At 45.4% G+C, this 26395-nt stretch overlaps 1 protein-coding gene across 1 annotated transcript in view; it reads left to right on the top strand.

Moving 5' to 3' along the window:
* LOC126248159 (uncharacterized) overlaps positions 1–26180 on the top strand; it is a 281623-nt gene extending 255443 nt beyond the window's left edge. Inside the window, exons 5-6 of the mRNA XM_049948904.1 lie at positions 8589–8711; positions 24733–26180. Of these exons, the coding sequence (XP_049804861.1) occupies positions 8589–8711; positions 24733–25071 (462 nt within the window). The 3' untranslated portion in view covers positions 25072–26180. The remainder of the gene's footprint in view (positions 1–8588; positions 8712–24732) is intronic.
* The last annotated feature ends 215 nt before the right edge of the window (positions 26181–26395 follow it).

Raw genomic sequence — 26395 nt, 5'->3', positions numbered from 1 at the left:
TATGATAGGTAGGAATGTCTTTACATTATTAGCTTCTTTGGTACATTGGAGGCCGCGGTTGCCGAGCGGATCTAGGCGCTTCAGTCCAGAACCGCGCGACTTCTACGGTCGCAGGTTCGACTGAAGACCTCAGATGTTAAGTCCCATAGTGCGCAGAGCCATTTTTTTGTAGTTAATCTATGATAGGCAGGAATGTCTTTGCATTATTAGCTTCTTTGGTACATGGCCGGACGCGGTGGCCTAGCGGTTCTAGGCGCTTCAGTTCGGAACCGCGCGACTTCTATGGTCGCAGGTTCGACTGATGACCTCAGATGTTAAGTCCCATAGTGCGCAGAGCCATTTTTTTGTAGTTAATCTATGATAGGCAGGAATGTCTTTGCATTATCAGCTTCTTTGGTACATGGCCGGCCGCGGTGGCCTAGTGGTTCTAGGCGCTTCAATCCGGAATCGCGCGACTTCTACGGTCGCAGGTTCGACGGATGATCTCAGATGTTAAGTCCCATAGCGCGCAGAGCCTTTTTTTTGTAGTTAATCTATGATAGGTAGGAATGTCTTTACATTATTAGCTTCTTTGGTACATTGGAGGCCGCGGTTGCCGAGCGGATCTAGGCGCTTCAGTCCAGAACCGCGCGACTTCTACGGTCGCAGGTTCGACTGAAGACCTCAGATGTTAAGTCCCATAGTGCGCAGAGCCATTTTTTTGTAGTTAATCTATGATAGGCAGGAATGTCTTTGCATTATTAGCTTCTTTGGTACATGGCCGGACGCGGTGGCCTAGCGGTTCTAGGCGCTTCAGTTCGGAACCGCGCGACTTCTATGGTCGCAGGTTCGACTGATGACCTCAGATGTTAAGTCCCATAGTGCGCAGAGCCATTTTTTTGTAGTTAATCTATGATAGGCAGGAATGTCTTTGCATTATTAGCTTCTTTGGTACATGGCCGGACGCGGTGGCCTAGCGGTTCTAGGCGCTTCAGTTCGGAACCGCGCGACTTCTATGGTCGCAGGTTCGACTGATGACCTCAGATGTTAAGTCCCATAGTGCGCAGAGCCATTTTTTTGTAGGTAATCTATGATAGGCAGGAGTGTCTTTGTATTATTAGCTTCTCTGGTATATGGCCGGCCGTTTAGGCCGAGCGGTTCTAGGAGCTTCACTCCGGAATCGCGCGACTTCTACGGTCGCAGGTTCGACTGATGACCTCAGATGTTAAGTCCCACAGTGCGCAGAGCCATTTTTTTGTAGTTAATCTATGATAGGCAGGAATGTCTTTGCATTATCAGCTTCTTTGGTTTATGGCCGGCCGCGGTGGCCTAGTGGTTCTAGGCGCTTCACTCCGGAATCGCGCGATTTCGACGGTCGCAGGTTCGACTGATGACCTCAGATGTTAAGTCCCATAGTGCGCAGAGCCATTTTTTTGTAGTTAATCTATGATAGGCAGGAATGTCTTTGCATTATCAGCTTCTTTGGTACATGGCCGGCCGCGGTGGCCTAGTGGTTCTAGGCGCTTCACTCCGGAATCGCGCGACTTCTACGGTCGCAGGTTCGACGGATGACCTCAGATGTTAAGTCCCATAGTGCGCAGAGCCATTTTTTTGTAGTTAATCTATGATAGGCAGGAATGTCTTTGCATTATCAGCTTCTTTGGTACATGGCCGGCCGCGGTGGCCTAGTGGTTCTAGGCGCTTCACTCCGGAATCGCGCGACTTCTACGGTCGCAGGTTCGACGGATGACCTCAGATGTTAAGTCCCATAGCGCGCAGAGCCTTTTTTTTGTAGTTAATCTATGATAGGTAGGAATGTCTTTACATTATTAGCTTATTTGGTACATTGCAGGCCGCGGTTGCCGAGCGGATCTAGGCGCTTCAGTCCAGAACCGCGCGACTTCTACGGTCGCAGGTTCGACTGAAGACCTCAGATGTTAAGTCCCATAGTGCGCAGAGCCATTTTTTTGTAGTTAATCTATGATAGGCAGGAATGTCTTTGCATTATTATCTTCTTTGGTGCATGGCCGGCCGTGGTGGCCGAGCGGTTCTAGGCGCTTCAGTCCGGAACCGCGCGACTTCTACGGTCGCAGGTTCGACTGAAGACCTCAGATGTTAAGTCCCATAGTGCGCAGAGCCATTTTTTTGTAGTTAATCTATGATTGGCAGGAATGTCTTTGCATTATTATCTTCTTTGGTGCATGGCCGGCCGTGGTGGCCGAGCGGTTCTAGGCGCTTCAGTCCGGAACCGCGCGACTTCTACGGTCGCGGGTTCGACTGATGACCTCAGATGTTAAGTCCCATAGTGCGCAGAGACATTTTTTTGTAGTTAATCTATGATAGGCAGGAATGTCTTTGCATTATTAGCTTCTTTGGTACATGGCCGGACGCGGTGGCCTAGCGGTTCTAGGCGCTTCAGTTCGGAACCGCGCGACTTCTATGGTCGCAGGTTCGACTGATGACCTCAGATGTTAAGTCCCATAGTGCGCAGAGCCATTTTTTTGTAGTTAATCTATGATAGGCAGGAATGTCTTTGCATTATCAGCTTCTTTGGTACATGGCCGGCCGCGGTGGCCTAGTGGTTCTAGGCGCTTCACTCCGGAATCGCGCGACTTCTATGGTCGCAGGTTCGACGGATGACCTCAGATGTTAAGTCCCATAGCGCGCAGAGCCTTTTTTTTGTAGTTAATCTATGATAGGTAGGAATGTCTTTACATTATTAGCTTCTTTGGTACATTGCAGGCCGCGGTTGCCGAGCGGATCTAGGCGCTTCAGTCCAGAACCGCGCGACTTCTACGGTCGCAGGTTCGACTGAAGACCTCAGATGTTAAGTCCCATAGTGCGCAGAGCCATTTTTTTGTAGTTAATCTATGATAGGCAGGAATGTCTTTGCATTATTATCTTCTTTGGTGCATGGCCGGCCATGGTGGCCGAGCAGTTCTAGGCGCTTCAGTCCGGAACCGCGCGACTTCTACGGTCGCAGGTTCGACTGAAGACCTCAGATGTTAAGTCCCATAGTGCGCAGAGCCATTTTTTTGTAGTTAATCTATGATAGGCAGGAATGTCTTTGCATTATTAGCTTCTTTGGTACATGGTCGGACGCGGTGGCCTAGCGGTTCTAGGCGCTTCAGTTCGGAACCGCGCGACTTCTATGGTCGCAGGTTCGACTGATGACCTCAGATGTTAAGTCCCATAGTGCGCAGAGCCATTTTTTTGTAGTTAATCTATGATAGGCAGGAATGTCTTTGCATTATTAGCTTCTCTGGTACATGGCCGGCCGCGGTTGCCGAGCGGTTCTAGGCGCTTCGGTCCGGAACCGCGCGACTTCTACGGTCGCAGGTTCGACGGATGACCTCAGATGTTAAGTCCCATAGTGCGCAGAGCCATTTTTTTGTAGTTAATCTATGATAGGCAGGAATGCCTTTGCATTGTTAGTTTCTCTGGTACATGGCCGGCCGCGGTTGCCTAGCAGTTCTAGGCGCTTCAGTCCGGAACCGCGCGAGTTCTACGGTCGCAGTTTCGACTGATGACCTCAGATGTTAAGTCCCATAGTGCGCAGAGCCATTTGAACCATTTTTGGTACATGTGTATGACGGGCTCATATATTATTGTGTAGTAAAAGTGTTCGATTTTGTGTAAAGTGTATTGAATGCAAATGAAGTGTTAATCGCTTATAAACTCCGTACATATTTGAATTGGAATCAACAATTCCCACAGTAGTGACACCATTTGAACTACTGAAACTGATGTTCTGCGCTTGCTCACGGAATAATGGATCCCACGAATAACACAGCAGTGTAAGAGAACCACCTTAGTTTTCTGTCCGCTAGCAACGTCGTGCCTTCAGAAGCCACATCAAACAACAACAACGAATCAGGCTATGGCAACAGGAACTATAACATCAAACTTCCGCCGTTTCCGACCACAAAGGCTCAGATATGGTTAATTGAGTTGGACGCTATCTTTCTTTTACATGGACTGGTGTCAGAAGTGGAGCAATTTACATTGGTTATAGCACTGCTGGATTTGAGTCTTATGGGGCAATTGGATGATGTTCTCCACCAACACTCGTACGCAGTTCTTAAAGAAGCAGTGCTCTATTGTTTTGTGTCGCTACCTGAGTTGATGCTACAAAAAATTACTGAAAGTGACGCATGTTCCAGTGGTTCCCCTTCACAGGTACTTGTCGCTTGCCGTGCTCGCTGGCGGGCAGTGAATTTCTGTCTGAGCAGTCTCTGATCTTTTGGCTACAAAGATTGCAGAAGAATATTAGGACTACTTTGTCCTCCTTCACATAGCTTCCTATTGATGATCTGGGCTGCTACGCTCATTGCATATACGAACAATAATTCATGTGCAGTACTTAAAGCAGCTGTGGAGGAAGGTTCCAATCCAAGCATTCAACCATTTGCAGCGACGAGCGTCCGGGCCTGCGCGTTACTTGGGGGTGAGTGTAGTTGCCTGTTAAATCAGATGTGACGTCAACATGACGTGTACACGCTTTATTGAAGACGACGGAGACCGTGTATCAACTTTTGTGATCGTTCGAGACGCGAAACAGTTGTAGCCATTTCTACAGACGAATTAAAGGAGCAATTCATTGTATCTTCAATTCCTGTATTCACTGTAATTTGGAAGCTATTGACGTCTTTATTATCTTTGGAAGTATGAACCTGCAAACGTCAGGAAAAAAGAAGAAACTCACAATACGATTTGTAAACGGTAAAATTTGTCAGGTTATCCTCCATTCAGAGGCCGTTGCACGCAGCGACCGTTATTTTGATTTGTAAATAATAGATTTCAGCTATCAGTCGTCCTTTGGAATTTTTATTGGCAGATCTAGATTTCAGCTAGAAACTAGCCATTCTGAATGCACTATCATTTTGGGTCAGTGCATGTTATGCCTGTTGGTCGGGCTTTGTCCACACTTCATTGACACGAATATTCAATGAACTGTGGACAAAGTGGACAAGACTACTAAAAAAAGATCCGAAATTATTTTAGGTAGCCTGTCTTTGGCGTCAAAAATTGTTTTAATGGAATCAAAAGCTTAAGAATTCTCTCTACTGCGGGCGATAACGACAGCCATCTTGTTTTGAGTGAGATAGAAGAGTCAGATGATTGACATCAGCATAAAAGCAGAACTCTTTCATTTTCTCTGTCCTTACTGTGTAAATCGGAAAATAATTAAATATTTTCATGGCGATTATTTCAGTGTCTACAGTTAAAACTCCAGCAGCGTTTTTCGTAGTATTGTGGAGGATATGGGCAGAGTATCCAATTCCTTCTACAGTTTTTCCTAGTTCTCCCTTAATTTGTTGAAACACGTTCATCACGCTGCGTCAATGAAGCCCTCCGAAGTTGGTATTGGTATTGTCTCTACAAAAAGCGATTAATTTATCTAATGAAATTTCCAGTTACCTCAATATGTCCAGACACAATTTTGCAATTGTCTCCAATGTTTCGTTATTCAGTGAATCAAACTTCAACAGCTTCTGTTGCATTCTGTCAGTTTCAGTAAAGTACTGAACAATTAAAAGAAAACATATTTTCAGTTTTGTGGTTCGATGCGTCGGTGCCTGTGCCGTAAACGAAACTTTTTGCAGTTGTTTTATGCATTCGGACACGGCATGTGCTGCGAGAATATTTTTAACAGTCACTGTGGCTTTGATCCTAGCTGTAGACCGCTTTGCGGCGACTTTGGGTTCAGGATACATTGCAGCATTCAGTTTTATTACAATGAAATGAACACCCTTAGCTGCTTACAGGCATTGACACACGTCAACGGGGACAGATGAAAATGTGTGCCCCGACCGGGACTCGAATATACACTCCTGGAAATGGAAAAAAGAACACATTGACACCGGTGTGTCAGACCCACCATACTTGCTCCGGACACTGCGAGAGGGCTGTACAAGCAATGATCACACGCACGGCACAGCGGACACACCAGGAACCGCGGTGTTGGCCGTCGAATGGCGCTAGCGGCGCAGCATTTGTGCACCGCCGCCGTCAGTGTCAGCCAGTTTGCTGTGGCATACGGAGCTCCATCGCAGTCTTTAACACTGGTAGCATGCCGCGACAGCGTGGACGTGAACCGTATGTGCAGCTGACGGACTTTGAGCGAGGGCGTATAGTGGGCATGCGGGAGGCCGGGTGGACGTACCGCCGAATTGCTCAACACGTGGGGCGTGAGGTCTCCACAGTACATCGATGTTGTCGCCAGTGGTCGGCGAAAGGTGCACGTGCCCGTCGACCTGGGACCGGACCGCAGCGACGCACGGATGCACGCCAAGACCGTAGGATCCTACGCAGTGCCGTAGGGGACCGCACCGCCACTTGCCAGCAAATTAGGGACACTGTTGCTCCTGGGGTATCGGAGGGGACCATTCGCAACCGTTTCCATGAAGCTGGGCTACGGTCCCGCACACCGTTAGGCCGTCTTCCGCTCACGCCCCAACATCGTGCAGCCTGCCTCCAGTGGTGTCGCGACAGGCGTGAATGGAGGGACGAATGGACACGTGTCGTCTTCAGCGATGAGAGTCGCTTCTGCCTTGGTGCCAATGATGGTCGTATGCGTGTTTGGCGCCGTGCAGGTGAGCGCCACAATCAGGACTGCATACGACCGAGGCACACAGGGCCAACACCCGGCATCATGGTGTGGGGAGCGATCTCCTACACTGGCCGTACACCACTGGTGATCGTCGAGGGGACACTGAATAGTGCACGGTACATCCAAACCGTCATCGAACCCATCGTTCTACCATTCCTAGACCGGCAAGGGAACTTGCTGTTCCAACAGGACAATGCACGTCCGCATGTATCCCGTGCCACCCAACGTGCTCTAGAAGGTGTAAGTCAACTACCCTGGCCAGCAAGATCTCCGGATCTGTCCCCCATTGAGCATGTTTGGGACTGGATGAAGCGTCGTCTCACGCGGTCTGCACGTCCAGCACGAACGCTGGTCCAACTGAGGCGCCAGGTGGAAATGGCATGGCAAGCCGTTCCACAGGACTACATCCAGCACCTCTACGATCGTCTCCATGGGAGAATAGCAGCCTGCATTGCTGCGAAAGGTGGATATACACTGTACTAGTGCCGACATTGTGCATGCTCTGTTGCCTATGTCTATGTGCCTGTGGTTCTGTCAGTGTGATCATGTGATGTATCTGACCCCAGGAATGTGTCAATAAAGTTTCCCCTTCCTGGGACAATGAATTCACGGTGTTCTTATTTCAATTTCCAGGAGTGTATATAGTATATATATAGTTAAGGCTCACCGGTCCCTTGACCACCTCCTTCTTCTGTGCGAAAGCACAAACAGTGCCCGAACTCTTACGGGAATCGGCAACGCGCCGCGAGTAATGAGTATAATTGGCGGGGGCACTACGAAAGTAGTGCGGGATAATGCGTTGAGAATGTGGGTTTCGCGGGAGGCGTGCCAGAGATAAATCCCTGCAGGCGCGCTATCCTCTGTGTCCTCAGTGGCTTAGATGGATGCCGGAACGGTAGCTCAGCGTGTTCGCTCGGAGGGTTAGCTCCCTCTGTAATAAAAAAACTGAGTTAATCGATCAACAACGAACTTCAACGGTTGTCATACGACGTCCGCCCCGAGTAGATACAACGAACAAAATCGAACAAAACGAGAAAAAAAAAAGATGGATAGAGCGTCTGCCATGTAAGCAGGAGATCCAGGGTTCGAAACCCGGTCGGGGCACACATTTTCATCTGTCTCCGTTGACGTATGTCAACGCCTGTAAGCAGCCAAGGGTGTTCATTTCATTCTAACGAACTGCATGGTCACCAATGGTATCGGACGTGTCCGAAAGAACAGATACCATCTTAGTATATATTCAGTTTTATCACTGAAAGCTGACACTTTCTCTTTCCCTCCTTAGGTATTTTCGCAAGCTATGATACTTTTCATGTGGTAAATAGGCGACAGTAACACCATAGTCATAGAAGTACACCTCACCATACACTTCGCGCCATGTATATCCGCAGTAAACACTTAAAGCATTAATAACTTGCACTCGTTGTTTGTATCACATTTAGAAAGAACAGTCTTACAAGATCGCTGTTCATATTGGAACTGCCCGATTCTTCTGCGCGGCGCTGCTTAAACTGTTCCAACACAATACTACTGGATAAGTCTGATATTTTCTCCAACGACGGCGCTAGACGTAGAAGATGCGTGCAACGTCGATACAGGATATGCAACATACAACGCCATCTATGAGACGACCTTGTCGTTATAAACTTGTTGGAGTAAATAAAACTGAGGCTGCGTTTTTATGTTGCACTTACAGATGGCGTTGCTTCAGTACTTGAGCTACGCTCGTAACAGATTTTGCAAAATCAAGACAAAATTGGGGGTTGTCGGAATGTCGGGACAATAAGGTGACGGTCCCGATATAACGAGAAGAATGGCGACCCTTCCCACAGTGGACTGAAAGTGTTCACAACGCTACTTCGTAGCTTCGCATCAACAGACACTTCCTTGTGGCACATTGGCAACAGCGGACAGCTCACGTGAGACGTTGGGAGCCTTGGGTGGAGAAGTGTAAGATGACAGACTATGGTACGAGTTGATCTCTGTGTGCTTGCAGACGCGGACGTCGCCGGAGCCGCAGCAGCGTAGTCCACCGCCTAGCCGCCAGGTGCCTCTGCCGCCGCCGGTACAATCGCGCCCCCAGCAGCAGTACCAGCGCACCAAGAAACCCGTCGCCCAGGTACTACATAAACGCTGGTGATATCGCATTCATTCGGTCGCCTGTATAGACTCCTTAACATAAGAGCGATTTACTGAGCTGTTTCATCTGATATCTGGAATACAGTGCATTGTGAAATCCTGCTATAGAAAACCAACTGGTATGTTTAACTGGAGGGGCAGCTGATATTCTTATACCGGCTAAACCTTGTATGGTAAATTTGTTTTTGAAACTTTTCTTGGGAACTTAGTTGTATACATCTTCCTATTCTATATTTCACAAATGCATTTTAAAGCCTCAACTCCACTTTCATTTATTATGATAGTCTTGTAGTTTAACTACAAGTATTTACGGAATGGCTTTGCAAATCACGAAATGTGTATAGAAATGTTACCACAACCAATATCCACAACTGATGTGGTACATTATATGAGAGAGAGAGTACATGAAATGCCAACGGACTGAAGATTATTCATAGCATGCGTATGCCCTAAATATTTCAATCGAAATGTCCACTTAATATTACATCATTATATTTATAAGTTGAAACTTGAATAATCTGTGTAGCCTACTTGGTTCACAATTACATAGCTCAAAATAACCGGTTGAAACACAGTATATTGTGAACATTGCTATGAACTGCCATGACTATCTATTTCAAAACCAGAAGCTTCAAAATGGTGCTCACTGCTAAATCTAAGAGAATCAAAATATTTACTTTTCTAATTCTTGTTGATATAAGGGGCAACTCCGCCTTCAACTACTACTCCTAATAATGGTTGATTGGTTGGTTGATTTGGGGGAGGGGACCAAACAGCGACATCATCAGTCCCATCGGATTAGGGAGGAATGGGGAAGGAAATCGGGAGACCTGCCAGGTTAGTCGAGAGCGCTAATGCGCTGCTTCCTGGACTTGAGTAGGCGCACCGGCCCCGGATCGAATTCGCCTGGCGGATTACCGCCGTCGGTCGGTGTGCCGGCCAGCCTGGATGTGGTTTTTAGGCGGTTTTCCACATCCCGCTAGGTGAATACCGGGCTGGTCCCCACATTCCGCCTCAGTTACACAACTCGCAGACATCTGAGCACGCTCGCACTATTCCATTAATTACACTCGATGCAGACAGCAGGGTACACTAATTCCGTCCTGGGGGTATGGGGTGGCGGCAGGAAGGGCATCTGGCCACCCCTTTCCACTAAGCTTGCTAAATCCGTTCCTAACAATGCCGACCCTGCGTCAGCGCGGGACATGTCACCAGTGAAAGAAAGAAAGGAGAAGGAAATCGGCCTTGCCCTTTCAAAGGAACCATCACGGCATTTGCCAGAAGCGATTTAGGGAAATCACGGAAAACATAAATCAGAATTACCGGACGTGGGTTTGAACTGTCGTATTCCCGAATGCGAGTCCAGTATGCTTAAGCACTGCACCATCTTACTCGGTGCCTTCAACTTCATTTTTTAGAGTGGTTAGTACAATAAGTGTACAAGGAGGTTGTTTGGAGGATGAGACCAAACAGCGAGGTCATCGGTCTCGTCGGATTAGGTAAGGACGGGGAAGGAAGTCGGCGGTGCCCTTTCAAACGAACCATCCCGGCATTTGCCTGGAGCGACTTAGGGAAATCACGGAAAATCTAAATCAGGATGGCCGAACGTGGGATTGAACCGTCGTCCTCCAGAATGCGAGTCCAGTGTGCTAGCCACTGTGTCACCTCGCTCCATAAAAGAGATGTCTCTCACAGTATCGAAGATGAAGTGTTATATGACATGGTCCATATTGCATGCTGAAGCGTAAATATCGGTTGTCTTTTTGTTATGATCACGTTACTTATGCGTAATAATTTTTAGCAGTTCCGGATCCAGCGATGCCATATGAGTACAATGGAAACTAGAACTGCAAATATTGCAGAAATGGTAAGTGGTATTGACATGCGGTTTTCACAGAATAGATTGGTAGTCAGGGGATCGTATTGTTAATCAGTCAACGGATTGTAGTAGTACATAGGAAGTGTATTTCTGTGCAAACATACACTTTTTTTAAATGTGACAACACCTATTGACATTAAGAAACTAAAAGTCAGTCTGCTTAGTTACTAGGTACAATGTTGTTGTGTTTACTTACATCGTGCCTGTGTGTTCCTGGAATGCATTGCCACTTGCTAGTCAGTTAGTGTGTGACAGTTTAAGCAGTAGGTCGTGAGTGGAGGATGGAATTTACCAATGTAGAAAAAGCCGACATGCTCATGCTGTATAGAGAGTGTAGGAAGAATACAGTTCCTTCTTGTACCGCGTATACTGCAAGATATCCCAATAGACGTCGACCATGTCGGTAATTATTTATCAACCTCTTCAGCCAGTGACGTGGAAGTGGAAATGTAGCAAATACACAACATAACAGAAGGAAATAAGTGAATAAAGAAAATGGGGAAATTAGTGTTCTTACTGCTGTTGCGGTTGATCCGCACGTTAACTCCCGCTCAAGCACACAAGGAAGTGGCATGAGTCAGGCAAGTGTTCTACACATAGTCCATCGACATAGGTTCCATCCGTATCACGTCTCTCTCCATCAACAGCTGCATGGAAACGATTATGATAATCGTGTTAACTTCTGTACATGGGCATTAAAGAAAAGATACTCCAGATGTACGATGCGTGTTTTTTTTAAGTAAGTACCGATTTGCCACACTGCGGCCACAGCGCTGCGGTCGGCGTTCTGCGCATGCGCACTGGGTACCTACATCTGTTGTCTACGCACTGACGCCATTACAGTCTGATTCTTCCTTGTTTACATTGTGTACTGAGTGTTTAAGATGCCTCCGATAATCGTGAGTCCCGCCGACTGTGAAGTACGGGCTGTTATAAGATTTCTTAGTGCTAAAGGCCTAAAAGCGATCGATATACATCGTGAGATCTGTCCAGTTTACGGAGAAAACATTATGAGTGATGGAATGGTAAGAAAGTGGGTGAGAGCATTTAAAGATGGCCGCACAAATGTGCATGATGAACAACAGAGTAGCGTCCTTCGGTCGTTCATGAAAGTTTGGTGTAGGAAGTGGACAAAAACTTGAGAGAAAACAGGCGCTTTACGATTTCCTCCTTGCGGGATGACTTTCCTGGGCGGTCAGCGTCTTCAAGACGATGACGAAGTCAAAACAGTGGATAGTGCAGTGGTTAACAAGTCAGGCGGCAGACTTCTATGAGGAGGGTATTCAAAAACTTGTACAACGTTATGACAAATGCCTCAATATTGACGGAAATTTTGTAGAAAAATAGATTAAGGTACAGGCTTTCATGTAAAAATAAAATTATTGAGATATCTTAGCACATCTTTTTTTAATTTTGAAACGGTACTTACTTAAAAAACATACCTCGTATCATCTACCTTGTTTGGTGATGACGGCACATTTACCAATCGTGGCCATATAAACCGCCGAAATACGCACTATATGCACTATTGGCCAGTTGACAATCTCCATTGGCTTTGTCAGGTGGAACTTCAGCGTTCAGAGAGTGTAAACGTGTGGTGTGGGATAGTGAACCATCAGCTCATAGGCCCGTGTTTCATAGACGGAACACTGACCGTGCACAAGTATCGGCGTCTCCTAACAGACGATCTTCCATCAGTACTAGAGGACATTCCTCTGCAGACTAGGAGAAACCTGTGGTAACACCATGATGGCTGTCCAGCCCATAGTGCACGAATGTCTTCACAAATTGTTTCCAAATCGTTGGACTGGACACAGAGGACCTGTAACTTAGCTGGCCCGTTCCCCAGATTTGAAGCCTGTAGACTTTTTTGTGGGAGTAAAGCTGAAAGACACTGTCTTCAAAGACATCCCATCTACACCCAACGAGTTTCAACGACGAATTACTCCAGCCTGCTCGGACATCTCTGCTGAAATGCTAGCACGTGTGCAGCAGTCGTTCCATACCAAGTGGAACGTGTATAGTCACTGTCGGTGGTCATTTTGAACACAACCTGTGATGGTCAGTTATCTCGTTTTTGGTCATAATCCACATAACTAATGTATGCACTTCTGTTGTTCTTTAGTGTGTGCTACCACAGGTATTGTACAGCTGTCAGTGTGGGAACTTTCTAAAATGCAATACCTCGTGGACGATTCGCACTAGAATTCTGCAAAAAACACCACTGACCTTCTAATTTACCACAACTGTAGTTCGTTGATGTCAACAGGCACTGTTCCATGTAAAAAAGAGTATGTTTGCACAAAACATACACTTTCTAACAAGGGAACCTCCCCATCGCACGCCCCTCAGATTTAGTTATAAGTTGGCACAGTGGATAGGCCTTGAAAAACTGAACACAGATCAATCGAGAAAACAGGAAGAAGTTGTGTGGAACTATGAAAAAAATTAGTAAAATATACAAGCTGAGTAGTCCATGCGAAGATAGGCAACATCAAGGACAATGGGAGTCAAGGAGTGCCGTGGTCCAGTGGTTAGCGAGAGCAGCTACGGAGCGAGAGGTCCTAGGTTCAAGTCTTCCCTTGAGTTAAAAGTTTAATTTTTTATTTTCAGTTTATGTGACAAACTCTTATGTTTTCATCACTTTTTTGGGAGTGATTATCACATCCACAAGAAAACCTAAATTGGGCAAGGTAGAAGAATCTTTTTACCCATTCGCTAAGTGTACAAGTTAGGTGGGTCGACAACATATTCCTGTGATGTGACGCACATGCCGTCACCAGTGTCGTATAGAATATATCAGACGTGTTTTCCTGTGGAGGAATCGGTTGACCTATGACCTTGCAATCAAATGTTTTCGGTTTCCATTGGACAGGCACGTCCTTTCGTCTACTAATCGCACGGTTTGCGGTGCGGTCGCAAAACACAGCCACTAAACTTATTGCAGTGAACAGAGACGTCAATAAACGAACGAACAGATCATAACATTGCGAAAATAAACAAAGCAAATTTTGAGTCAAGGGAAGACTTGAACCAAGGACCTCTCGTTCCGCAGCTATTCACGCTAACCACGGGACCACGGAGCTCCTGATCTCTCGGTTTCCCAGTTGTTGCCTATCTTGCACATGGACTACTCAGTTTGTATATTTTACTAATTTTTTTCATAATTCCACACAAGTTCTTCCTGTTTTCTCGATTGATCTGTGTTCAGTTTTTCAAGGCCTATCCACTGTGACAACTTATAACTAAATCTGACGGGGGTGCGATGGAGAGGTTCCCTTGTAAGTATTATTGCAATCTGTTGATTAGATAATAATATACACTACCGGCCATTAAAATTGATACATCAAGAAGAAATGCAGATGTTGTTATTTAGTTGAAGTTACAGTTTTATATTTGATTGATTCGTTTCGTAACAGATTCCTTTTAGCAATGATGTGGATGACCTTACACTTTTCATTATTTAGGGTTCATTATGCATCACATGACTTACCCTTCAGGTCACCTAGAACTAGTTATTCCCACATTTCTTGTCAAGTCTAAATTATAAATACAGAACCCAAAAATACACTACTGGCCATTAAAATTGCTACACCAAGAAGAAATACAGATGATAAACGGGTATTCATTGGACAAATATATTATAATAGAGCTGACATGTGATTACATTTTCACGCAATTTGGGTGCATAGATCCTGAGAAATCAGTACCCAGAACAACCTCTGGCCGTAATAACAGCCTTGATATGCCTGGGCATTGAGTCAAACAGAGCTTGGATGGGATGTACAGGTACAGCTGCCCATGCAGCTTCAACACGATACCACAGTTCATCAAGAGTAGTGACTGGCATATTGTGACAAGCCAGTTGCTCGGCCACCATTGACCAGACGTTTTCAATTGGTGAGAGATCTGGAGAATGTGTTGCCCAGGGTTAGCAGTCGACCATTTTCTGTATCCAGAAAGGTCCGTACAGGACCTGCAACATGCGGTCGTGCATTGTCCTGCTGAAATGTAGGGTTTCGCAGGGATCGAATGAAGGGTAGAGCCACGGGTCGTAACACATCTGAAATACACTCCTGGAAATGGAAAAAAGAACACATTGACACCGGTGTGTCAGACCCACCATACTTGCTCCGGACACTGCGAGAGGGCTGTACAAGCAATGATCACACGCACGGCACAGCGGACACACCAGGAACCGCGGTGTTGGCCGTCGAATGGCGCTAGCTGCGCAGCATTTGTGCACCGCCGCCGTCAGTGTCAGCCAGTTTGCCGTGGCATACGGAGCTCCATCGCAGTCTTTAACACTGGTAGCATGCCGCGACAGCGTGGACGTGAACCGTATGTGCAGTTGACGGACTTTGAGCGAGGGCGTATAGTGGGCATGCGGGAGGCCGGGTGGACGTACCGCCGAATTGCTCAACACGTGGGGCGTGAGGTCTCCACAGTACATCGATGTTGTCGCCAGTGGTCGGCGGAAGGTGCACGTGCCCGTCGACCTGGGACCGGACCGCAGTGACGCACGGATGCACGCCAAGACCGTAGGATCCTACGCAGTGCCGTAGGGGACCGCACCGCCACTTGCCAGCAAATTAGGGACACTGTTGCTCCTGGGGTATCGGCGAGGACCATTCGCAACCGTCTCCATGAAGCTGGGCTACGGTCCCGCACACCGTTAGGCCGTCTTCCGCTCACGCCCCAACATCGTGCAGCCCGCCTCCAGTGGTGTCGCGACAGGCGTGAATGGAGGGACGAATGGAGACGTGTCGTCTTCAGCGATGAGAGTCGCTTCTGCCTTGGTGCCAATGATGGTCGTATGCGTGTTTGGCGCCGTGCAGGTGAGCGCCACAATCAGGACTGCATACGACCGAGGCACACAGGGCCAACACCCGGCATCATGGTGTGGGGAGCGATCTCCTACACTGGCCGTACACCACTGGTGATCGTCGAGGGGACACTGAATAGTGCACGGTACATCCAAACCGTCATCGAACCCATCGTTCTACCATTCCTAGACCGGCAAGGGAACTTGCTGTTCCAACAGGACAATGCACGTCCGCATGTATCCCGTGCCACCCAACGTGCTCTAGAAGGTGTAAGTCAACTACCCTGGCCAGCAAGATCTCCGGATCTGTCCCCCATTGAGCATGTTTGGGACTGGATGAAGCGTCGTCTCACGCGGTCTGCACGTCCAGCACGAACGCTGGTCCAACTGAGGCGCCAGGTGGAAATGGCATGGCAAGCCGTTCCACAGGACTACATCCAGCATCTCTACGATCGTCTCCATGGGAGAATAGCAGCCTGCATTGCTGCGAAAGGTGGATATACACTGTACTAGTGCCGACATTGTGCATGCTCTGTTGCCTGTGTCTATGTGCCTGTGGTTCTGTCAGTGTGATCATGTGATGTATCTGACCCCAGGAATGTGTCAATAAAGTTTCCCCTTCCTGGGACAATGAATTCACGGTGTTCTTATTTCAATTTCCAGGAGTGTATAACGTCCACTGTTCAAAGTGCCGTAAATGCGAACAAGAGGTGAACGAGATGTGTAACCTATGGCACCCCATACCATCATGCCGGGTGATACGCCAGTATGACGATGACGAATATACACTTCCAATGTGCGTTCTTCGCGATGTCGCCAAACACGGATGCGACCATCATGATGCTGTAAACAGATCCTGGATTCATCCGAAAAAATGACGTTTTGCTATTCGTGCACCCAGGTTCGTTGTTGAGTACACCATCGCAAGCGGTCCTGTCTGTGATGCAGCGTCAAGGGTAACCGCAGCCATGGTCTCCGAGCTGATAGTCCATGCTGCTGCAAACGTCGTCGAACTGTTCGTGCAGAAGGTTGTTGTCTTGCAAACGTCCTCATCTGTTGACTCAGGGATCGAGACGTTGCTGCACGATCCGTTACAGCCATGCGGATAAGATGCCTGTCATCTCGACTGCTAGTGATACGAGGCCGTTGGGATCCAGCACGGCGTTCCGTATTACCCTCCTGAACCCACCGATTCCATGTTCTGCTAACAGTCATTGTATCTCGACCAACGCGAGCAGCAATGTCGCGATACGATAAACCGCAATCGCGACAGGCTACAATCCGAACTTTATCAAAGTCGGAAACGTGATGGTACGCATTTCTCCTCCTTACACGAGGCGTCACAACAAGTTTTCACCAGCCAACGCCGGTCAACTGCTGTTTGTGTATGAGAAATCGGTTGGGAACTTTCCTCATGTCAGCACGTTGTAGGTGTCGCCACCGGCGCTAACCTTGTGTGAATGCTCTGAAAAGCTAATCATATGCATATCACAGCATCTTCTTCCTGTCGGTTAAATTTCGCGTCTGTAGCACGTCATCTTCGTGGTGTAGCAATTTTAATGGCCACCTTTGCGATTGAGAGTGTGAGCTGAGTGATCCCTGGTGCCTATTCTATTGCCCATATTGTACGTGCGTTACAGGTTACATGGCAGAGGGCTAGAGTCAATAATCACCTTCCACCGTCACTACCATCTGTCAGTCACAAAGTGATTTTATTTGAGCTATACCTCAACATGAGTAGTGGCTCTGAAGTGGAAGAACACAAAGAAAACCAGTAGTCCGCCTACTGACTCCCCGACTGACCAAATGCAGTTATATACGTATGTAGATGACACAGAGAACGCTGGTTAACATGCATTAGCAGGAAGAGTAGGAAGTCACGCACATGATGGCTGTGCTGCAGTCTTTCTCAAACGATTTGGAAGAAAATATTCTCTAAAAGGGTGATTATTACGCACCTTATTGTCTCATATGGCAAATTTGTGGTGAACTGCGTAGCTTTTCGTTAATAGTTATATTTATTGTGATATTCCGAAATTAATCAACCCACCAAACGAAATTCGAATAGTTTGTAGTGAAAAATGAGATCTGTTATCATTTTACGTTTGTTGAACCTTGGATCAAACATTGCTGCATACAAAATACAGTTCTCATACTGAGCTTTCCTTTAAACTTGGGATGAGATGTTTATTTATCTCCAGTCTCGAGAAAATGGTGTGTATGTAATGCATTCACTGTGGGCACTGCCCACCACAATATAGTGAGAGTGAACTGTTCATTACATCGATCATATTACATAAAAGGCTCTAGATATCAAAACGAGATTTTGGCAAATGATATGTAATGTAGAGAGTATTTTGCCACGTAGTCAAAATGCAAAACTTCTTGATCTACCGTAATACAGAAGCAATTATAGATCTTTTCAGTGGACGGGCCATCGCTTGGAGGTTTTCCAGAAGCTACCAACCTTTTTTAAATATTACACTTTTTTTTAGCATTCAGTCGCAGTTAAAGATGCGTTAACATTTTAGAAAGGTGAAGTTGTATAGACCTCTGTGTTTTGTCAAGAGAAGCTAAATTTAACATGACAACAGAAATATAGGCGATACCCAAAACTCGCGACTAACGACATCTCTTAGAATGAATAAAAGAGTAACATGCGAAACGAAAATAAATCTTCATTTCTATTGTAATACCAGCGGATCTTTGTAGTCAGTGTATTTCTGATAACGAACGTCTGGATAAACACTTTCAGACGAAGTTTTTTCTACATTTCAGTAATCTGAGAAATGGGAAAGACAATCACAAAATATATTGCGTCATTTCACGTTCCTGTCCGTATTTCGGTAGCGCAGATTCTGCGGCCAGACAGCTCCTTTGAAAAGCTTACTTCGCGTCAGTAAGACAGGGCGCATTTGACGCAGCGACGAGCATCACGTCAGAAGGCGACTCGGAAGTTTTCAACTCCTTCCACTTTCCGACAACTGCCTGTGAGATGTATAAGGGTTTTCAGAGTATTTTTGCTACCGCGACTGGATTCTTGCCCAGATACAATTATTTTGCGTATAGGACACTATTTTTCAGAGATGTATTCGAATAGAGGTTGTTTCTTTGATGATAGCATTTGTTTATTATCGTGACGTCCGCCCCCGTCAGTGTGTGTGACTGTCGCGCAGCTAAGCTGGATTCAGTTACCGGCACTGCCAGGACTTTGACTTTATGCGACGACTGGCCCTCGTGATAGCAGTTGAGAAGCAGCGGCAGCCATACAGCGGCGTGCTCATCCAACACCGACTCAAAGGAAGGCCTCGGCGCTTTTTCGTGACGTCACGTCAGCTAGGCACGGCGAACGCCAGGTCTGTTGCAGGCATACTCATAATGGTGGTGTCTCCCTCTCTGACACAGGAAAATGTGAAACTATTGGCGGTAGTTGACCAACACACATTCTTCTGAGAGATTTCTGCCATCAATTAATTGTGCAACTCATTACACTTCTTAACAAATAGTGTACTCCTGAACTTAAATTTCCACCTGTTTTAAGGATTGACATACAAAAACAACTTCATGGTCCAGCAGCAACAGAATTCGTGCTTCTTTACCTTATTTGTAAATCTGAGGAAGTTACGTTTGTACTGGGTTGCTTTTACAAGAAACTGTGAACATATTGGTGCTCTTCTTTAGGTATCTTGGTTGACTATGGGGTGAGGAGCACTGAATGTTAATGAAATATCTTGCGATTGTACACGTTGGGGGAGGGGGTGGGGGACAGAAGAAGAGGCAAAAGAGAGATACTTGTTTTATCAAATAAAATTTTTTTTATCTTACAAAGTTTTTCCTTGCAGTTGCAAGAGGGGAATATTTATCTTTTCTAATGTGCGTGTTTAAAAAAGTTTAAGCTCAGCAGTATTTTCGATGTATGAAGCTATTTTGTTTCCTGTTTAGAATTCCTTTCGTGAAAACGACTGTAATCTAATGACTGGCAACAGTTGGACATTTAAACATTTCCAGTGACGATGTCAAATGAAAATAAATAAATAAATAAAAGAAACGAGTTCATTGTAAGGTGGTTGGGGTAAGTTTCGATAACAAAATGGATCAAGTAAATATAGTTACTTGAATGTAAAATTTCCGAAGCTTGCAATGGGGCGAAGCATCTTCTATTGATCTACGTTTGTTTCGACAGGATTCAGTAATACAGAACTATGATCTTCATTTCTAGCTTTACGATAGTAATAAAATCTTTCATCTAAATAAAACTGCAGAATCCAACACAATACCAAACACTTTGTCCAAAAATAAGAGATTTCTAGTGATAAGCATGCCCAGGAATTTCTGCCTGCAACAGACCTGGCGTTCGCCGTGCCTAGCTGACGTGACGTCACCAACAAGCGCCGAGGCCTTCCTTTGAGTCGGTGTTGGCTCATCCTATGCCCCTCCATACCGCCTCCGAATGACGTCATAAGCCGGAGGATGACACGTAGTAGGTCGGCACTGCTCGGTTCTCTGTTTAGTTAGTGTGTAAGTTCCATCACAGTGACTAAATAAAAGCTTGATTGTTTGCTAGTCGCACACTTTCGTTTCTTTCATTTTCGAATCGTCGTCATCACTCTATAATACATATTTTTCTATCGTATGGAGGGTGCATATATCACTAACAGAGCACGTCACAGATGCAGATATATATAGGTAATAACAATTACTTTATAGTTAAAAGTTAAAGGATAATGCCTATATTACGATTTTAATCTATAATAATTATTACTGTATTAAGCTTTAAATTGTAAGACATTTCCAGGGGCAGATGTGGACTCTGACCACAATCTATTGGTTATGAGCTGTAGATTAAAACTGAAGAAACTGCAAAAAGATGGGAATCTGAGGAGATGGGACCAGGATAAACTGAAAGAACCAGAGGTTGTAGAGAGCTTCAGGGCGAGCATTAGGGAACCATTGACAAGAATGGGGGAAAGAAATACAGTAGAAGAAGAATGGGTAGCTTTGAGAGACGAAATAGTGAAGGTAGCAGAGGATCAAGTAGGCAAAAAGACGAGGGCCAATAGAAATCCTTGGGTCACGGAAGAGATATTGAATTTAATTGATGAAAGGAGAAAATATAAAAATGCAGTTAATGAAGCAGGAGAAAAGGAATACGAACGTCTCAAAAATGAGATCGACAGGAAGTGCAAAACGGATGGTTAGAGGACAGATGTAAGGATGTAGAGGCGCATATCATTAGCGGTAAGATAGATACTGACTACAGGAAAATTAAAGAGACCTATGGAGAAAAGAGAATCACTTGAATGAATATTAAGAGCTCAGATGGAAACCCAGTTCTAAGCAAAGAAGGGAAAGCAGAAAGGTGGAAGGAGTATATTGAGGGTCTATACAAGGGCGATGTTCTTGAGGACAAATGGTTCAAATGGCTCTGAGCACTATGGGACTTAATATCTGAGGCCATCAGTCCCCGAGAACTGGGAACTACTTAAACCTTACTAACCTAAGGACATCACACACATCCATGCCCGAGGCAGAATTCGAACCTGCGACCATAGCGGTCGTGCGGTTCCAGACTGAAGCGCCTAGAACCGCACGGCCACACGGGCTGGCTCTTGAGGACAATATTATAGAAATGGAAGAGAAAGTAGATGAAGATGAAATAGGAGATATGACACTGGGTGAAGAGTTTGACAGAGCACTGAAAGATCTAATTCGAACAAGGCCCCTGGAGTAGACAAAATTCCATTAGAACTACTGACAGCCTTCGGAGAGCCAGGCCTAACAAAACTCTACCATCTAGTGAGAAAGATGTATGAGACAGGCGGAATACCCTCAGACTTCAAGAAGAATATAATAATTCCAATCCCTAAGAAAGCAGGCGTTAACGGATGTGAATATTACAGAACTATCAGTATAATAAGTCACGGCTGCAAAATACTAACACGAATTCTTTACAGACGAATGGAAAAACTGGTAGAAGCCGACCACGGAGAAGATCAGTTTGGATTTCATAGAAATATTGGAACACGTGAGGCAATACTGACCCTACGACTTATCTTAGGAAATAGATTAAGGAAAGGCAAACCTACGTTTCTAGCATTTGTAGACGTAGAGAAAGCTTTTGACAATGTTGACTGGAATACTCTCTTTCAAATTCAGAAGGTGGTAGGGGTAAAATACAGGGAGCGAAAGGCTATTTACAATTTGTATAAAAACCAGATGGCAGTTATAAGAGTCGATGAGAATGAAAGGAAAGCAGTGGTTGGGAGGGGAGTGAGACAGGGTTGTAGCCTATCCCTGATGTTATTCAAATGGCTCTGAGCACTATGGGACTTAACTTCTAAGGTCATTAGTCCCCTGGAACTTAGAACTACTTAAAGCTAACTAACCTAAGGACATCACACACATCCATGCCCGAGGCAGGATTCGAACCTGCGACCGTAGCGGTCGCGCGGTTTCAGACTGCAGCGCCTTTAACCGCTCGGCCACCCCGGCCGGCGATGTTATTCAATCTGTATATTGAGCAAGTAGTAAAGAAAACAAAAGAAAAATTCGGAGTAGGAATTAAAATCCATGGAGAAGAAATAAAAACTTTGAGGTTCGCCGATGACATTGTAATTCTTTCAGAGACAGCAAAGAACCTGGAAGAGCAGCTGAACGGAATGGACAGTTTCTTGAAAGGAGGATATAAGATGAACATCAACAAAAGCAAAACGAGGATAATGGAATGAAGTCGAAATAAATCGGGTGATGCTGAGGGAATTAGATTAGGAAATGAGACGCTTAAAGTAGTGAATGAGTTTTGCTATTTGGGGAGCAAAATAACTGATGATGGTCGAAGTGGAGAGAATATGAAAGGTAGACTGGCAATGGCAAGGAAAGCGTTTCTGATGAAGAGAAATTTGTTAACATCGTGTATAGATGTAAGTGTCAGGAAGTTGTTTCTCAAAGTATTTGTATGGAGTTTAGCCATGTATGGAAGTGAAACGTGGACGATAAATAGTTTAGACAAGAAGAGAATAGAAGCTTTCGAAATGTGGTGGTGCTACAGAAGAATGCTGAAGATTAGTTGGGTAGATCACATAACTAATGAGGAGGTATTGAATAGAACTGGAGAGAAAAGAAATTTGTGGCCCAACTTGACTAGAAGAAGGGATCGGTTGGTAGGGCATATTCTGAGGCATCAAGACATCACCAATTTTTTAGCCGGCCGCGGTGGTCTAGCGGTTCTAGGCGCGCAGTCCGGAACCGCGCGACTGCTACGGTCGCAGGTTCGAATCCTGCCTCGGGCATGGATGTGTGTGATGTCCTTAGGTTAGTAAAGTTTAAGTAGTTCTAAGTTCTAGGGGACTGATGACCACAGATGTTAAGTCCCATAGTACTCAGAGCCATTTGAACCATCACCAATTTAGTATTGGAGGGCAGCGTGTAGGGTAAAAATCGTAGAGGGAGGCCAAGAGATGAATACACTAAACAGATTGAGAAGGATGTAGGTTGCAGTAGGTACTGGTAGATGAAGAAGCTTGCACAGGATAGAGTAGCATGGAGAGCTGCATCAAACCAGTCTCTGGATTGAAGACCACAACAACAAGAAGTCACTATGTCCACCCGATTAGCCTGGGGTCTAACGCACCTCTTTCCGGGCGGGAAGACGTTCCGATCGCCTGCACGTATCCGCCCGGCGGATTAATGGTGGTGGTGGTTAGTGTTAACGTCCCGTCGACAACGAAGTCATCAGAGACGGAGCGCAAGCTCGGGTTAGGGAAGGATTGGGAAGGAAATCGGCCGTGCCCTTTCAAAGGAACCATCCCGGCATTTGCCTGAAACGATTTAGGGAAATCACGGAAAACCTAAATCAGGATGGCTGGAGACGGGAATGAACCGTCGTCCTCCCGAATGCGAGTCCAGTGTGCTACCACTGCGCCACCTCGCTCGGTGCGGATTAATGTTGAGGTCTGGTGTGCCGGCCAGTCTGTGGATAGTTTTTAAGGCAGTTTTCCATCTGCCTCGGCTAATCCGGGCTGGTTTCCCTTATTACGTATTTATTCTTGCCTATTTCAAGTTCATATATATGGATTGTACTGTAGGTTAAAATATTGCCCCTTCTAGTGTAGTCCAACTTGAGTTTAATATTTCCTCTTAATATGGAGTTATTACTGATAAGAAACGTGGGTAATGAGTTTTGTATTTCGGATTTTTCATTAGCTAATTGTGCTCTGTTGCAGAGTGGGGATGGCGAAAGACGTCTACAGACGTTAAAGTAACCTCTGGCGTGCCACAGGGGAGTGTTATGGGACCATTGCTTTTCACAATATATATAAATGACCTAGTAGATAGTGCCGGAAGTTCCATGCGGCTTTTCGCGGATGATGCTGTAGTATACAGAGAAGTTGCAGCATTAGAAAATTGTAGCGAAATGCAGAAAGATCTGCAGCGGATAGGCACTTGGTGCAGGGAGTGGCAACTGTCCCTTAACATAGACAAATGTAATGTATTGCGAATACATAGAAAGAAGGATCCTTTATTGTATGATTATATGATAGCAGAACAAACACTGGTAGCAGTTACTTCTGTAAAATATCTGGGAGTATGCGTGCGGAACGATTTGAAGTGGAATGATCATATAAAATTAATTGTTGGTAAGGCGGGTCCCAGGTTGAGATTCATTGGGAGAGTGCTTAGAAAATGTAGTCCATCAACAAAGGAGGTGGCTTACAAAACACTCGTTCGACCTATACTTGAGTATTGCTCATCAGTGTGGGATCCGTACCAGATCTGGTTGACGGAGGAGATAGAGAAGATCCAAAGAAGAGCGGCGCGTTTCGTCACAGGGTTATTTGGTAACCTTGATAGCGTTACGGAGATGTTTAATAAACTCAAGTGGCAGACTCTGCAAGAGAGGCGCTCTGCATCGCGGTGTAGCTTGCTCGCCAGGTTTCGAGAGGGTGCGTTTCTGGATGAGGTATCGAATATATTGCATCCCCCTACTTATACCTCCCGAGGAGATCACGAATATAAAATTAGAGAGATCAGAGCGCGCACGGAGGCTTTCAGACAGTCGTTCTTCCCGCGAACCATACGCGACTGGAACAGGAAAGGTAGGTAATGACAGCGGCACGTAAAGTGCCCTCCGCCACACACCGTTGGGTGGCTTGCGGAGTATAAATGTAGATGTAGATGTAGATGTTATATTTCGAAAAGGGAGAGCCTCCCCCCCCCCCCCTTTCCCATAGAACTCGTCACAGCGTCCACTCCTGCGTTCTCGTCTTACACGGAATTTTTTTTTTTTTTTCATTTCAGGTGATTCGGCGGTATCGCGAAGACAACCCTGACGGCAGTATCACCTGGGGCTTCGAAAATGACGACGGCACGTTCAAGGAGGAGACAATCGGCGTTGACTGTGTGGTGAAAGGGAAGTACGGCTACATAGACCCGGACGGCGTGCGGCGGGAATACACGTACAACAGCGGCATCCCCTGTGACAAGAACCGCCAGAGCGAGAACTCGGGGGAGGGCTTCATCGACTACCAGAGCAACCAATACGTACTGCCCAACGGAGACTCTGTCGACCTCGACTCGGTCTCCAAGAACAAAGCGCGCAAGCAGATACCTCCCACTTACAGAAATCCATCCAATTAACGTACAGGTTAAACGCCTGTTCATTACTGCCAATGGAAATCAATCATTTTCCCATTGCAAATGCTGCGCTGCATCAATGCGCCGACAAATTTATCATTGCGCAACAGTCATATGACATTTTATGAGATCCATTGTGCTCAACTAGGAGGTTTTCTTTATCCTAACTCCCCATTATTAACCTTTAAAGCAGTAATTTATAGAAGGGTGAGTTTCTACTCAGTAAAATGCGATAATATTACAGTTCCTTGTATCTTCATACAGTGTCTGTCCCCGAATATAGTTGTCCGATATTGCTCAATTCTAAGAGACGCTATATGAGCTTATTAAAGCGTCCCACTGTTTTTTTGTTTTTTGTTTTTTATTGACATAATTAATCAGTTTAAAACCTGCTGAGAAAGCTTACCGTTTGTGATTGTGACAATAACTTCGATATTACTGCAGCACTGCGTACCATTTTGTGACGTAATTTAGTATGAATGGTTTTCAGATCTGAAAACATCAATGTAAAACACTCCATATTTCACTTACTTATTTATTAAATTTCCGGTTAAGAAGAGTAATTAAGACATTCAAAATAAACCAATTCGTTTCAACCATTTGTGACACACTCTGTCCTTTGAGCTGATTTTGCAAACAAAATCTGAAAATTAGCACGTAAGTTCCCAAACACATGTACTGTTATCCATTTACTGTTTATTGCTATGTATCATCTTTTCAAATAAATAACCTCTTTATTATAAGAAAAACGTCTGTACTACATATAAATGCTAGATTAATTCCAAATGGAAAATTATAATTCATTTCAATTGACATTACTGTTCTTAATTCGTCAATAATTGTAAGTATTGTACAGAAACTCCATCGTAACCCGTGTTCAATAAGACTGTTGCAGTTTCGAGTGATTAGCTCAATTATTACGAAAGATGCAACAACAGCACTTCGTCTTCTGGAAGCAGAAAGAGTCAGCAACAAAATTGGCGGCTTAAATCTAATTCGTTAATCTGTTCCATTGTCTGTGTTTAGATAATCTTTTTGTACGTTTGGCCTCATATTCACAGTGCCACAGTGACTTACGTTTAATAAAAAAATGAACTCATTATTTTTTGCTACTTCTCTCGTTATTAGTGTAAATTTTTAAAATTTATCTAAAAGTTGAATATTTTGATGTTTCCTTGTTACACCGCCTCCGTAGTCGAACGATACCGCCGAGGTAGCTCAGCGGGCACTGGTCACCCTCTGTAATAAAAAACTAAGATTTTCATCAAAAGAATTCGAGAGGTGTCGTGCGATCCCTTCACAGAACTACAGAAGAGAAACGACGAAG

Source organism: Schistocerca nitens, chromosome 3, assembly GCF_023898315.1.
Source record: "Schistocerca nitens isolate TAMUIC-IGC-003100 chromosome 3, iqSchNite1.1, whole genome shotgun sequence".
Lineage (NCBI taxonomy): Eukaryota > Metazoa > Arthropoda > Insecta > Orthoptera > Acrididae > Schistocerca > Schistocerca nitens.
The sequence above is the reverse complement of the archived record's forward strand: the minus strand, read 5'-3'. Positions and strand labels throughout refer to the sequence as shown.